Source organism: Colossoma macropomum, unplaced genomic scaffold (genome assembly GCF_904425465.1).
Source record: "Colossoma macropomum unplaced genomic scaffold, Colossoma_macropomum, whole genome shotgun sequence".
Lineage (NCBI taxonomy): Eukaryota > Metazoa > Chordata > Actinopteri > Characiformes > Serrasalmidae > Colossoma > Colossoma macropomum.
In genome coordinates, this window is record NW_023494795.1 from 12,846,504 (window position 1) to 12,859,937 (window position 13,434).

General features: G+C 39.8%; 1 protein-coding gene across 2 annotated transcripts in view; it reads left to right on the top strand.

Annotated features, from left to right (window-relative positions):
• The first annotated feature begins 617 nt into the window (after positions 1 to 617).
• cracd (capping protein inhibiting regulator of actin dynamics) overlaps positions 618 to 13,434 on the top strand; it is a 28,497-nt gene continuing 15,680 nt past the window's right edge. The window contains exon 1 of one of the 2 annotated variants that reach the window (XM_036581501.1): positions 618 to 704. Coding sequence is in view for 1 of the 2 variants with exons in the window: in XM_036581500.1 (XP_036437393.1) it covers positions 10,141 to 10,153 (13 nt within the window). In the remaining variant the exon portion in view is untranslated. Of the gene's footprint in view, positions 705 to 10,078; positions 10,154 to 13,434 lie in introns of those variants that run through there. The other variant, XM_036581500.1, reaches the window with a different exon arrangement.

The following is a 13,434-nucleotide window of genomic DNA, read 5'->3' on the forward strand; positions in this document are numbered from 1 at the left end:
TCAGCGCTATGAGTCTGAAAGGGTGTGTAGCTGTCAAGAAGCCAGAAAGGCCAAAAACAGACAAAAAGAGATGTGGAATAAGGTTTTATAGACTTAGAGATTCTTTTATAGACTTACAGAGTCTGAATTTGTATTTGGGATTTGGGATCGTGAGAAACAGAAAAAACACTTCTAATACTGAACTTTGGAGGTGTGGAAAAATATCCCTGCAGATTTCTTTGAAAAACTCCTAGTGCAAGTATGCACATCTCCTAAAAAAGAATGGAACATGTAGTATAATAAAGACAAAGGGTGAACACACTAAATACTAAAACAATGTTATTATTTTTGTTTGTTGATCTTCTGTTAGATATATATTTTCTGGGGTTATTTTCATGGCGCTGAAAAATGAATAATTTGTACTTAATGGCCGTTTTGACTGGAAATTAAATAAACGGTAAATGTATATTATGATGTATCGATAATTTTTAGATCACTTATCATGTATAGCAACATGCACGTGTGAGTTGACCAACACATACACATTCATACACTGCTTTAGGTCACACTGCACCTGCGCAAAGTGACACCTGACTCCAAGTAATGCCCCAGTTACACAGTAACAGCAGGCAGGTGGAACGGACACACACACACACACATACATACACACACACATACACATGCATACTGTTGGATACCCTCTCACCAGAACAATCAACAACAAGGTAAGCCTACATTCACAAAGACAGCAACTGTATTATGGCTTCCTCTGAAGATACATAATCAAGCGCTCATTGTGAATTGACTGTAGCGTAACTGAGTTACAGCACAATGTGCTTCTGTTCTTGAAACGGCCGTTATCTCGTAGTCCTGCCATGCCAACATCTTCACACAGGCTTGTGCTGCAGCTCACCAAGATGAACATTACTGTACATACACAAACAAGCTAACCACTCCATGATGTGCTTGATCAGTTTTTTTTTCTAATAGTGCTGTTCAGCATTTGTGTATGATATGCTGTAGTTTTTGTTGTTGCATGAATATACCAAACTATATATCCTCATTAGTGTTTTCTTAATGTGTCAGTGTGTATATAACATGATGCTGTAGTAGGCCCTCCCTACCACAGCTTATCAGCTTATCTTCTTTGACATCTCTTTTTCTCCATCTTTCTCTCCAACCTTTTTAATCAGGCTCTATGTGTTGCTTGTCAAAAAGCCAATGAATGTTGGCATAAATAATAATAGTAATATAAATCTAAAAAACTAAGTCACATAGCATTACATTACATACTAACACGTCCAAACACGTGATTTGCAACTGGCCAATTTATTCTTTTTATTGTGGCCAATCTGTGTTGCAGTTTAACGTCTTAAAACTGAACGAGGCATTCTGATGCTATATCTATAACAAAATGCCAGAGTATAATTGTGCTTGGCCCACTGTGCAAATTGCTGTTTACCTCCTACTTTCGATGTAGCACTTCAAAATAGGCGACTCATTAATGAATTAAAAATGCCAGGTGGGCCAAATAAAGAGCAAATGATTGTATTTATTATCAGTTTGGCTAATGTAAGGTGCTGGAAATGTGCCTCATGTGCTCATAGGCTACATGAGCACATGAGGCACATTTCCAGCACTTTATATTAGCCAAACTGATAATAAATACAATTATTTGCTCTTTAAAAAAAGGCTAAAAAATAATAATAATTTGGCTGTAACTAAAGAATCTGCCAAATAAAACATATGATTAGTGCATAAAAAAATATGATTAGTGCATCCCTGACACTCTTACTATATAGTTAAAATAGCTTCCATGAGTCAGCAGTTCATTTTTACAGATGTATCATTAAGCGGTACGTTCATAGTGACCTGATTTTAAATGAAGGCTTATGGGCTTCCATTTCCAGAGATCATTTTATATGTATTATATGTGGTCACCATAACCACTTTCATCACTTCCACAAAATACCATCACCATCCAGTCTGATGCCATTCATATTATAGCTTTTGTTTTGTAGATATATAGAGTCTAGACATGATTCACGGGTTGTGTTGTATTTCTCTCCTAAGCGGCAAGGAGCAACAACAAGTGGGTTATAAAGCCAGGTGCAGAAGCTTGATCCCATGTTCCCTAAGGTTTTCCTGCAATGGTGCGCGGCACTTTCCTCTTGTGCAGCCGAACTAGGTAAAGGTGCACTTCCATGCACCACAAACACAGGCACTTGGGCCGGCTTCGCTAAGCGCTATGCAGTCCTCCATCCCACCAGTGTTACAGCTGAGCCGCTAAGCTAATCCAGTGCAACTTCAGGCAAACACTGCAAACTTGCCATTAGAGGTTTGCTGGATAAAATCAATGCATTGATACTTAGATATGGCTAAATGAGCTGTGATACTAAGAAAATGCCATCATTATTGCAAGACTGCTGTCTGACTGAGCTTAAGTTGAAACATAGAGCAGTGCTGTTGTGCTTTCTGCCATGCAAGCTTTGCCCTTAGCATCTGTTCCAACACAGCTACCATATGTTTTTAGCATACTAGTCCTACTAAAACTAGTTTCCCAGACCCAGATTAAGCTTAAGTCTGCTTCTTGGTAGCGAATCATGATTGATATTACCATTTATTCCTAGACTAGGCTTAATCTGTGTACAGTTTGTAGTTGCATACTGTCATACAGTACCTGTGCAAGGTCTGTTTGAACTCCCATCAGTATAGTTCACATTATCATTGGAATATTGCACAATGTGATCAGCAGTACCACACTACTAATCTCTCTGCAGCTCCAGCTACTAAAACTGAGCACTAAAGCACTATCACTAGTACACCAAGACAGTTCAGCAGAGTGCACATTTTATCCACTTGTATCCTCATGACACTTTGTTTAGGGCTTTTTATGATGATGAGCTTAGCTCTATCCCACACTGCTGCAATAGGCCTACCAATAAGCTAGCACTATGTCACTGATGTTTGCTGGTTTGTAGTTGACAAGCAGGTCCTCAAAATTGGACCCAATTTCTTTATCAATGCAGGTAGGAAGCAGTATTTCTGATAAGCTGTTAGACATAGCTATAAATGTTTATATGCTTTATATATATTTGTGCTAGCATTTTTAGCTTCAGGGGGCAGGATCATCTCAGACTCAGAGAATAATGAGGTTCATGGTTAGAAAGTAAGTTTGAAAGATTTGAGAGACTTTTTATCATTTGTGTCAAAATGCCTGAGGCTGTTTTCACTAAAGCAGCTAGGATTAGCTTGCGCTAATGTGCTGCATGAAGCTAAGGTCGTCAGCAAGTTGAACATCATGCTTCTGAAGTTAGCCATGGAGCTCCAGCTGTGTGTGTGTGTGTGTCTGTTATGACTGACTGAGGCAATGTCTCGTACTCCAGAGCACATGCTGCTCCTCGTGCTTCTATCATCAGCCCATCTGCAGCTTCTGCAGTACACACACACTCACACTCTCACATTTTCGGTGAGAGTCACAAAACAACACACACAAACACACTGGCTGTCAGAGACAGACTAATATATTCACACTTATGCTGATACACTACCTTTAGATTTAACAAGGACCACTTTGTGATGTTAAAGCTTTATACCACATAGACCTCTGAAGCTGTGTCATTCAGTAGTCTGTCCTGGGTAGTTAGGAACTCCAGGCAGATAGGAACTCAAAGCACTTTCCTGTATAAGAAGAATAAATTAGGTTTTCCAATATCATGGCCTGTGGTAAACAAAAATGTTCCAAACCTGATGTGTTTTGTCCTGTATATTTCCGCCTCAACTGTAACCAGATCCTTTGAATTAAGAGGTCATTTGGCAGTCAAAATAGGAATAATTCATACATGCATGTTACTCATGTAACAAGAGTGGTGATGATGGTGGTGATATGGTGATATTAAAATTTCTTTGGAAAAAATAACATTAGATAAAAAGTAGTAGACTGGCCCATAACAATTATAGCTACTCTGAGCATCAAATCTGTGATGGCTGTTAGTCTTGGATGAAAAACGATTGAGTTCTTAATGAGATTCCTGTCTTTAGTTTAACTGTAAATAAACATGAGCATTATCATTTTGGCAAATCTGAGCATAGTGTGTGACTTTACTGAGATCTCTCCTAAAACTCAAGAGGAGACGTCAAATATCTTCAAAAGTATAATGTTGATTTTGCATTTAAGGCCTCATCAAGCTGGACCTTCTGATTTTGAGCCTTTGTGTGTGATGTTAATATGTAAAGACGTACAACGTGGTCCGAAAAATACCTGCAACCTCTGACCCAACACGTCTGACTTTTAAATTATTATTTTAGGCTATACACACCATATTTTCATGTGGCTTTTTTCTTCTCATTTTGTAAGGCTGCTACTTTCAATTTTAAGTAGATCTTACACAATACAGCTTTAAGGAAATATCATTTTTGATTTTGCACACTGAAACGACCTTGCATGATAAGAAGTCTAATACTGAACTTGAGCACTGTAATATACCGATGCCAGGTACTCAAGCTGTAGCATTTCTGTCCACCACGGAACAGAAATCAGCAATTTTTGAAAACGCCATTCATTTTTCTCACCAAGAAAACCAGCTAAGACCTGGAGCCCACAGAATGACAACTTCAGAGGTGTATGATTGTGCATAGTGTGCAGGTTAGTATCTCATCCTATGGACCCTTGTGTTGTTTTTGCTTCTTATAGAAGCAGGCCATGTCATTTTCTGACGAAAAGCAGATATGACACAGAAAACCATGTAAATGGAGCCACACAGCAGACAAAAGGTGGCCTTGATTCAACTTCAACAGAGAACACAGTCTTCTAGCCTTCAGACACAAAACATAAAAGGGATGGAAGAGGTCTTTTATTTCTCTCTCTCTCTGTCACAGATACACACACTCATGCCTAGACAGAAACACAAACAGCCAGACAAACACACACACACACAGCATTTAATTGTGTATACTTCTTCGCAGCCAAATGTGTTAAGACAGTGAGGCTTTCTCTTCAGAATGATCTGTGTGTTTCGGGAGGACACACACACACACACACACACACACACACACATACACACACACAAACACATGCAAGGATGTCGAGAAAGGAAAAAACACAGTTCTGAAAGTCTCAGACAGCACAGCGCTTACGTAAGACACTGGTGCCATAAGGTGTCTGTCTGGAATGAGGTGGCTTATTTGTGAGCAAATCACAGTAATTATAGTTCATGCAGTGACAGACTAGTCATCTGATATTTGTTAGAGGAGTCGAAACATGATTGACAGTGTTTTCTTTTACAGTCCTTTAAGTTCTAGGTATTAACCAGGTAAATGTGATGTACAAACTCCAAAGTACTAGGTAGTTATTTTGGTAACGTGGTGAGTTCCAAGGCATTTCACAGTACTGTGTAATTATTTTGAGTAAAAATTATGATGTAGTTATATGAAGTAACCTGTCTATTACCTATAAATGAAACTGAATCTGGGCTGTCAAAGAAAGCAGTGTTTTTACAAGGTCCCTACTGTTTATTTTAGAAATCTATTTTTATATTTTCTGTCATCATTTTTACACCATATAACTTTCCCATCTCCTTTCCTGGATAAAACGTGTGGCATTACATTGAAATCTAGTGTGAACATGTTTGAACTTATCACTTTGCTTCAAATATTTATGAGGTATTTTACTTTGTCATTTATCAGGTTAATAGCTAGAACCTGTTAATCTTCAGAGTGTATTTAGTTAGACTGTTTTAATGCCTCATTCATTTTACCCAGAATAATTACACAGCAATTTGGAGACTGTACCCCACACTTAACTTAGTTCAGCTGTCTCAGAACTTACCATTATGCTAGCTGAAATAAGTATCTAGAACTTTGGAGTTTGTACCTCACACTTACTTGGTTGTACCTAGAACTACTTAAGGAACAAAGGAATGAAAGAAATGAAAGAAAGAAAGTGCAGCCATGTGGTCCAGGTTGTGTGTGCAGTGCTGAGCATTAGTCAAGCTAACTTGGTAAGTGGTTAGCTTTAAGCACTGAATTTACTGATTTTTAAATTATAATTAGTATATTAGTATAATTCAGTCGTTAAGATGTAAACTCATTCAGTGGTTTGATGTGAAATGAACCATTTTAGAGAAACTTACTGACTCAGAGGTGTTCGCATTGGTGATGATGGGAACCAAACGTCTGAGGCGTTTAATGCCTTTTAAACATACATAATGCTATTATATGAAATGGTAATGTATACATTGCCTGATGCCTCAAACATAGTTTTGAGATAAAGTTTTGGGTTGTAAACATATTTGATAAATTCATGGCAGAGACTTACATAAAGGTGTTGTAAGCCAAAAAAAAAACATAATTTTGTTTGACATTTAGCAGTATTTTACCATTTGCAAAATTACATATTTTTTCTGCCCAGGGGTCCATGCCACCAAGGGCCCCCCTGCCATCTCCCACTGCCTATACTGCACTGCACTGGTTCCCCACGGTGGACCTTGTGGGTGGTGGGCCCACATGGTTCCCCCACATGGTTCCCCCACATTGCCTTTTCGGCCTGAGCCCAGCCTGGCTCCAGGGATAATTCCTGGTAACCCTCTTCCAGGCAGGGTACACAGTATCCTGAGTCCCTTAATCATGGGTGATTTTGCATCGGGTTAGACTGTGTCTTCACTCCAAACTTGTTTGCCTTGGGAGACCCTACCAGGAGCAAACTGCTCCTGACGACTTATCTCTGAAGATCCATAGACCACACAAGCCCTTCCGCCACGACAATGTCCTGATCCAGGATGGGACAGACGGCAGCAGTAATGCGGTCGCTGTACCAGACTGTATGATAAAGCGGCAGCTGAGCCATAAGGCAAAGCTCTCTGTTCACCAGTCGGTCTACATCTCCACCCTCACCAATGGTCATGAGCTTTGGGTAATGGCAGAAAGAATGAGATTGCAGATACAAGCAGCATAAATTAGCTTTCTTCACATGGTGACGTGCTACACTGTGTTTCATATGGTGAGGAGCTCAGACATCCGGGAGGAGCTAAGAGTAAAACCCCTACTCCTTCACATTGAGAGGAGCTAGTTGAGATGGCCACCTCCCGTTGGAGGTTTACCAGGAACGGCATACTAGAACAAGACCCCAAGGTCGTCCTAGAACCCGCTGGAGGGATTATACCTCCAAATTGGCGTGGTAGTGGATCGGGGTCCCACAGAATGAGCTGTAGAAAGTTGCGGGGGGGAAGGGTTGTCTGGGTTTCTCTGCTTTCCCTACTGTTACCGCGTCCCTATCTGGATCAAGCGGTTTAAGATGTAAAACGTGTAGGTTTACTGATTTTTTTGGATAGCAAATAAAATATATTCATTAAATGTACTTATGCGACTTCTGGTTCCTATCAGCACCACTGTATTGAGAACAGAGTCAGTAAGTTTCTCTGCAGTTAACCATTTCACCTTCAACTCCCCTGAATGACTCTGTTTACATCTCAATGAGTAAAATATGCAGAATTTATGAAAAGTCAATGTAATTCTCCTTGAAGAAGGTCGTGGGATAAATACAGATTTGTAGGGACCTTCCCTAACATACTGAGTATGTGTGCTTGACTGTATCATAAGAAGGTGATGGTGAATGTTCACAGTCATTAATCTTAATTGTCCACAGACTGCTGGCTCAACAAACACATGCCTGTAATGTGGTATAATAAAGGGTCTAATGGCACTGTGCTTTTTTTTTTCTTATAGGCTTAATACACAATATGCACACTAATACACAAATACACCGACACCCGAACATGTGTGTAACCAGAGCCTTTAATTTGTCCACATGAATAAACGCTGTCTCTGCCTTTCTCTTTCTCTGAAGCAGTAATTGCTCTTTAGTTGCGGGTACTGTTGTCTCAGTCGACTTGATTACTTGTTTATAAATGTTTGAGCATATTGAGTCTTTCTGTTCAGCAAGGTGACAAGACAGAGAGAAAAGAATGAAAGAAAGATGTTCTGTGATGGACAGAGAGTGGACAATGGACATTGACAGGACCGTCGATGTTCAATATCAGAGGAAGAAAGCAAGGACAAATAATCGATTGTTAATGATTTAAACTGCAGGCTTATTATTCAGTTACTAATTTTAAAACAGACATATTTTACTTTTTTGTTTGAAGAGTACAAAGTAACACCTGTGTGTACAATGTGGTTTACTCTGCCTTTAATCCTCTGTGGTGAAAATGTTGTTTTCTGGATGTTAATTTTGTAGGCTAATGCCCATGCTCTCATTGGCTGTCTCAGTGGAGAGGGCGGGATAAGGGGTGTGGTTATTAAGCAGTGGTATTGAGCTCAATGATGGCTGCAGTGGAGCGCAGCATAGAGACCATACGTTAGACTTTTTTAATTTGTCACTAACAGTCACAAAATCGTGAACATGTACCAGCCGAAGCACGTCATGTGGAAATCTTGTAATTTGCTTTGTAAGTAGGTTTTGTTTACTCCTTTTCCACAGTTAAGATAATGCTAATTTCTGCTAACATCTCTATAGGATTTTCTTTTAAATCAGCACCAATTTTAACCTCAGGCCAGAAACAAATTCACCGCAAGTTCACAAATGCAAATGACAGCGCTTGGTTAATGTATTACAAACACACGGCCCTTCTGTACGAACTCACCTTGTTTTAAAACTCTCACTACTCAAAGGGGCAATAGAGGAAAAATCTGAATGAGATCAGCTGTCATTCCAACAACCAGAACAGCTAAACGTAAAGCAGTGTGAGCTGCTTTGCCTGTTTTGTCAGAATGAGAAGGTGATGATGCATCATATATATGTTTATGCAGGCAAAACATTTTTGTGAGAGACTCGTCCAACTGCTCGTCTGCTATGACAGTTTACAAAGAGAAAGCACGCTGGTGGTATAAGACAGCTGGGCCAAGCTTCTCTGTCACTATAGCGCCCCTTGCTGTAGTGCTCAGAATGCATCTCGTGCTTGCGTTGCATTATAAATTGTGCCATGATATATTTTACAAGGCAACCACACACAAAACCATGTCTTGCGTAGCGCAAAGCATCCCTGTTTGTGTAGTTGTGTGAATTATGTTTTTGGCCTTATGCCTGTCTTGTGCCTGAATATCATTAGAGCCTGTTAACTAACTAATTAGTTTAGTAGGGACAGAATATAATCCATTGAGCCCAGAGAGCCTGTAAACATCAATGAAAACGATGCGTCTGAATCAGTCACAGAAATTTTCCGTGTGTGACATTACACCACTGTTCTGTCCATAAGAGACTGCTGTATGTGAAATGGCAACTGCAGTGGTGAAAATATGAAGGCTGGATAAGCGGGCGTGGTTATTTGGGTGGGATGGGACACGAGCCACATCTGGTCCATGAGACAGCCTCATGTGGCCTGTCACATATTTACAGTTTAACCTTAAACTCAGTCCGCAAGTCTTTTTTTTCAGCTTCTTTTGCGTTCAGCAGGAATGCAAGTGCTGTCATAATAAGAGTCCAGTATAATTCTAGTGTTAAATGTAAGTTTACTTGATTTAATTAAACTAAAAACTAAAACGTTTATTAAACACTATGTATGTATACTACCACTACTACTACTACTAATAATAATAATAACATGGCATGTGAATTGCTAAAACAGTGACTAAGACGTGCTTAAATTAGTGTACATGTCATGTAATTAAAACTCATCCTTGGGGAAAAAATATGACCCTTTTCCATTATATATATTTTTTTATTTACAACATTAGGTCAAATGTGAGATGAAAAATATGATGTAGTTAAAATTCATACTTGAAAAAAAATGTGGGACACTTTTTTCCGAGCCTTTTTTCAACTGGCCCCTCTTGGGCAGCGGCCCCCAATTTGAGTTTGAGACCCCTGTGCTAGAACCACATCCATTCTGTAAAAGTGAAATATGGTCCAGTCTATGCATCCTCAGTAGAAAAGAAGAAAACAGACACAGGTGAGGCACCGAGGACTCCCTGAGTACGCTCTGGAACACCGCTAGGCAGAGAGCTCACATTTCCTCTAATCTTCTCCACTCCCCCTTTTTTCTTCACCATACACTCTCAAACGCAAACTCCCACTCAAAAGCACATTCACCGCGGCCGGAAAATACCTTGTGCTTATTTTTTCCCCCTCTCTACTCAAGCTGCAGGAGAAAAAGGCTCGCCGCAACCATGGCGACGGACGGTAAGGAGGCTAAGCATGACGCACGTGTAGAGGTAACAGTATCTGAAGGCCCAGGTAAACAAAGCAGCTGGGAGAAGCTTTTTACGAGGCCGCTTCTTAAAGAGACAACACTAAAACCCTGATTATGTCACAGTGTGGTTTATGATGCATCTGTAGAACCTTTAGAACATACAGTGACAGTCAGTAATTACCACATCTGAGTCTCTTTAAGAACAGTGTAATGCCGATGGGGTTGTAAGGAATGATGAACACTTACAAAAGCCCATCTAAGACTTGTGTGCTGTGCTCAGACTTGCACTCTCTCTACCTCTATATGTGTGTGTGTGTGTGTGTGTGTGTGGAGATACCTCTATTCTATTGCAGTGCAAAGTGTGCTCTATCATTCATCTGATGATGTTCTTTATTGACTTCCTGGATTGCAGGTTTCATTTTAATCCAGGTTCTGGTTAGAGCTGCATATTATATTGTTTGTTAATAGTTATCTGGATATTGGCCTTCACAGTAGTGATATCACAGAAGGCTGCAATATGCAGATGAGCGCAGAAGAATTAGATTTTTTTTTTTTTAATGTTCAAACCAATGCAGGTCTTTAATCATATTATAGTGATAATAAGGGTTTAACCGTTTAAATACAGTATGAAGAAACTGAAAAAAAGATTTGAAACAGTACATTAAAATTTAAAAATGTATCATTGTTACAACCATCATTCTCTTCTGAGGGTCTTTCATTGATTTCCTTTCATAGAAACCACTGTCAGTGATCAAAACTACATTTGGGGGGCATTCTTTCTGTTCTTGTACTCTTCATTACTCAGTTGTGATGTTTTACAAGATCACACACTGCAAAATGACATGCAGTGTTTAGATTTTAAGTAAATTTGCGTATTTCTAAGCCAAACAAATCTGAGGTAGAATTTAAGACTTTTAGATTTTTAACACACAAAATATCAAAAATTAAATTAAATCATAGCCTCAGAATCCAAAATCTTATTCAAATTGACTATGCATATTGTTACACCCCCACTTTTTAATATAGTGTAAGCCAAACTGTGATCACAAAATTAGCAATTGAATCACAGCATGGAATTTCATCCATATTTTGCAGTCCGAGTCCTGGACATTTAATTTGAAAGTGATCTTGAGAGGACAGCACACAATACTGCAGTACGAAAGTTAGATACACCGATCAGGCATAACATTATGACCACTGCCTTGTTTCTACACTCATTGTCCATTTTATCAGCTCCACTTACTATATAGGTGCACTTTGTAGTTCAACAGTTACAGACTGTAGTCCATCTGTTTCTCTTCCATCTGTTTCCTCTCCCACAGAGGATCAATCTCAGCACTGCAGTAACACTGACGTGGTGGTGGTGTGTTAGTGTGTGTTGTGCTGTTACAAGTGGATCAGACACAGCAGTGCTGCTGGAGTTTTTAAACACTGTGTCCACTCACTGTCCACTCTATTAAACACTCCTACCTTGTCAGTCCACCTTGTAGATGTAAAGTCAGAGATGATAGCTCATCTGCTGCGGCACAGTTTGTGTTGGTCATCCTCTAGTCCTTCATCAGTGGTCACAGGGCACTGTTGGCTGGATATTTTTGGTTGGTGGATTATTCTCAGTCCAGCAGTGACACTGAGGTGTTTAAAAACTCCATCAGCACTGCTGTGTCTGATCCACTCAGACCAGCGCAACACACACTAACACACCAACACCACATCAGTGTTACTGCAGTGCTGAGAATGATCCACCACCCAAGTAGTACCTGCTCTGTGAGGGTCCATGGGGGTCCTGACCACTGAAGAACAGGGTAAAAGGGGGCTAACAAAGTATGCAGAGAAACAGATGGACTACAGTCTGTAATTGTAGAACTACAAAGTGCACCTATATAGTAAGTGCAGCTGATAAAATGGACAATGAGCGTAGAAACAAGGAGGTGGTCATAATGTTATGCCTGATCGGTGTAGTTTGTATTGTGGTACTGGGCCTGACTAGTACACTGGGAGCTGCCTCACAGGCTGTTGGGTAATAGAGTTGATTTTTTGATTTGGAGTTGGATTAGCTTTGAGCGTGAGAGTATGTGTGATATGTAAGTACTCAGTAAATGGTTTAAAAATGTGTTTTTGCGAAAGACTTCCCACGTCTCCACATCTTGGAGGAAGTGTCTGCAGATTTCACCCAGCCAGATTCGTGTTTCTAAACAAGAACTGTGAAAATTAGCATGCAAATGCCAAAAGGGATATTGAGTGGGAAAGAGACCTCAATGCATTGGCGCTCTACACACACATCCAGCGTAAACTGGTGTTACAGTAGGGGAGGTCAATAGGCAGTATTGAGCATGTTGTTATACCTTTGAGCAAAACCAGGACAGATAGTTGTATGTGGAGTAAATAAATTATGTATTGAGGTTAACTTTGTATTGATGTAGTGTACAGTAGTATTTCCTATCCTATCCAATGGGCTGCAGCATGCCTACTCATCTAAACAGCTTTAGAATGCTGTTTTAAAGAGTAGGTGGTGGTATAGCTACCATGTGAGTAGACTATAGTTGTAGACTGCTTTGTTGTGGTTGGTAATGATATGTGTGGTTTGGGTGTGGCTCTGCTGTTTTGGTCAGGTGGGTTTTTTGCTGTAAATGTTTTGTAGTACTGAATAGTAGTTGTAGTGTAGACTTGAAGAGAGTGGCCTTCGTTTATTTGTAGTGTGGTCTCAAATATTCTGAGTATATGTGTAAAGTGGTCTTGAGGAGAGTGATCTGAATATAGTTGTATGGTCTTGCGGAGAGTGGTCTTAGTGTAATTTCACCTTCATCTTGAGGAGAGTTTGAGTCTCTTTTAAGGAGAATGGTCTTGAGGAAAGTAGTCTGGGTATAGTTGCTGAGGAGAGTGGTCTTAGTATATTTGTAGTTGTGTTGAAAAGAGTGGTCTGAGTGTAGTTGTAGTGTGGTATTGGTGTAGAGTGGTCCTAAGTAGAGTATTCTGAGTATAGTTTAGAATGGTTGTGATGTGCTAAGCTGTACACCTCATCACCAGCCCCGAAACATTCTAGAGACTTTTAGTACAACCATCATCAACTGTCACCTGTTATGGACACTTGAATGATATAAAACGTTACTCACCTGTACTCACTACTAGCAGTCCGTGTAGTTCGAGTCAGCTTGTGTTGGAGATGTGTGTGTGGAGTTCCAGCCTCGCGGCTGTTACTCCAATATACTTGTAAATAGTGTATATGTAATTGTGCTTTCTTTCCATTTTGTTCAGTGTTTGTTTGTTCGTATCC